This window comes from Papilio polytes, unplaced genomic scaffold (genome assembly GCF_000836215.1).
Source record: "Papilio polytes unplaced genomic scaffold, Ppol_1.0 DF823912.1, whole genome shotgun sequence".
NCBI lineage: Eukaryota > Metazoa > Arthropoda > Insecta > Lepidoptera > Papilionidae > Papilio > Papilio polytes.
The window spans coordinates 121,665-123,977 of NW_013525292.1; the positions used below are offsets into that span (position 1 = coordinate 121,665).

General features: G+C 45.6%; 1 protein-coding gene across 1 annotated transcript; it reads left to right on the forward strand.

The window, feature by feature from the left end:
* Positions 1-312: 312 nt before the first annotated feature.
* On the forward strand, positions 313-2,310 carry LOC106102624 (the record flags this gene model as incomplete). Its single annotated transcript, XM_013282163.1, has 7 exons — positions 313-496; positions 685-808; positions 1,004-1,150; positions 1,339-1,514; positions 1,595-1,789; positions 1,913-2,125; positions 2,230-2,310. Coding segments are annotated over exons 1-7 (948 nt in total), but the record flags the coding sequence as incomplete, so codon positions are not given.
* Positions 2,311-2,313: the final 3 nt, after the last annotated feature.

The following is a 2,313-nucleotide window of genomic DNA, read 5'->3' on the forward strand; positions in this document are numbered from 1 at the left end:
GCCTTGGATTCACCATCGTGTACTCCTATACCTGAACTTACTCCTATACCTACAACGTAAAAATGTCTTGGATTGTATTGATATACTTTCATACGATTATCCAAAGATCATTTTACTTATAATTTAGATCAAAATATCCTCATGTCCCGTAGGTACTCATCTAGCCCCAGACTCCCGTAACCCTGGGATATTTAGGAACCGATTTGAAGGATTACTTTAAAGTTGCCTGTAACACTGGGTATCTCCTAATTAATCTACACTTTCGAAATCCAAACTTGACAAGTTTCAACAGCCATCTTGATTTAACTGTCAACTTCATGACGGTTTAAATAAAAGCATCAGCTCTTTTGAGCGTTGGCATTTTATTATATTAGAACATTTTTTATCAAAATTTTATGCGAAAAGTAGAAATTGCTCATCTATTTTTATAATGATTTAAAATCTTGAAAATTTCAGCAGCGAGGAAAACAGAAAAAAAATCAAAATGCATGATAAGGTTTGCTCGATTATCTTTAGTACAAATTACATTTGTTTAATTAGCATTTGATACCAATTTCCTTTCTTCGGCATCTTAACATCAAGAGTCAGGAGAGAAAGAAATCGTGAAATGACAATTTAAAATATAAGCAATATTAACGTAAGTTCTGAGCATTGCTTGTTGTCATTATTGTGCGGTGGCGGCAGATCTTGCGGCTAGCGGACGTGTGGAAGACATGCAACAAGATCCGTGCAGCCAGCTTCCGCGTCGGCCTCAACCTGTGGGACTGGTACCGCCCCCTCGACCCCGATGGCAACTGTCTACTCTCCGGTACTCTGCATTGCTCACTTTAGTACCAAAAATGTTTTAGAGACCCCATGTGCCTTATGTTCCGAACTTATACACCAGAGTCGCGTGCGCTAAGAGGCAACCACTTGAGGTGGAAGCAACAGTTTAAATAGAAACTTTAATCCTCCTCCTTCGTAGTGTTCTCACTATTATTCTTATCTATGTAATGTCTGGCAGAGTCAAAGTTTGTGTCGATCTTGGCGGGCCCGCTGCGTCCGGTGGTTGGCCTGTCGGACGCGGAGATCTCGCAGCTGGCGGACTACTTCCGCGCGCAGGATGGCCGCGTTCACTACCACCAGCTCTGCCAGATCATACATGGCGAGGGTGAGCCTTCTTGCCAATTGACAACACAATGACTTCATAACTAATCATAACTATAGAACTGTCTTCTTTATTTTTGAAAATATTTCCTACTGCGTTTCAATATTGTAAGTAAATAAACACGTTATGCAAATTATGTTTTTCTTATACGAGCCAAACACTTTTTAAACTTTATATGTTGTTGTGGGCAGATGCGAGCGACCGCAGCCGCACATCTGCGGACTGCATCCTGGAGGCGTGCCCGCCGCCGCCGGAGCCGCGCTGCCACACGCTGGACAAGTGGCAGACACGTCGCTTGTGCTGCTTGCTGGCCACCATCGCCGCACGCGACCTCCCGCTCAGGCCATACTTCCAGGATTATGAACTCGTCAGTAGCTCGTGTCACTTGTAATCTAAACAATTTGCTACCTCTAAACAATGCTAACCCATCATACAAACTGTCACCAGGTAGCCAAAAACGATGGCCGCATTACGTTCGCTCATTTCGCTAGGATTCTGCACTTCGTGGGCGTGATCCTCTCCCCCGAGGACTTTAACTTAATCGTGCGCCGGTTTATTAAAGACTCCTACACCATCGACTATGTTGAGTTTCTTAAAGCGGTGGAGGCAGTCAAAAAGGAAGGAATACAAGGACTCGGACCGGTGAGTTGTTATATTTTTAAATTACGAGGCTATGACACACACACATTGAACCACGAATAAAAACATAATTTAATGACTTGAATTCGATTTGAGTGAATCAATTAGACTTTTGCATCGTTGCAGGCGTACCAGCACCCGGGCGCGGTGCTGGACACGACGCTGCCGAAGCTGTCGCGGCCGGAGGTGGCGGCAGGGCGGTCGGGCGCGCTGCTGGGCACGGAGGTGTTCCACCCCGCGCTGCAGCCGCCGCGGCCGCCGCGCGCGCTCCTCGACATCATGCTCCGGGTGCAGGAGTTCGTGCTGCAGCGCCGGATCAGGGTTTCAGAATATTTTAGGGTTAATATTTTCTTAGGAATATTTATTTGCTGTCTTATTAATGTAAAGTTAAATATTAGATTTCTTAAAAAGCTTCTTCATTCGTTGGTATTGTTTGTTGGCAGGACTTTGACACGCTGAACTGTGGCCGCATAATGCCGCAGCAGTTCCGGCGCGCGATGGACGCCATGGGCCTCGGCAGCGTGATA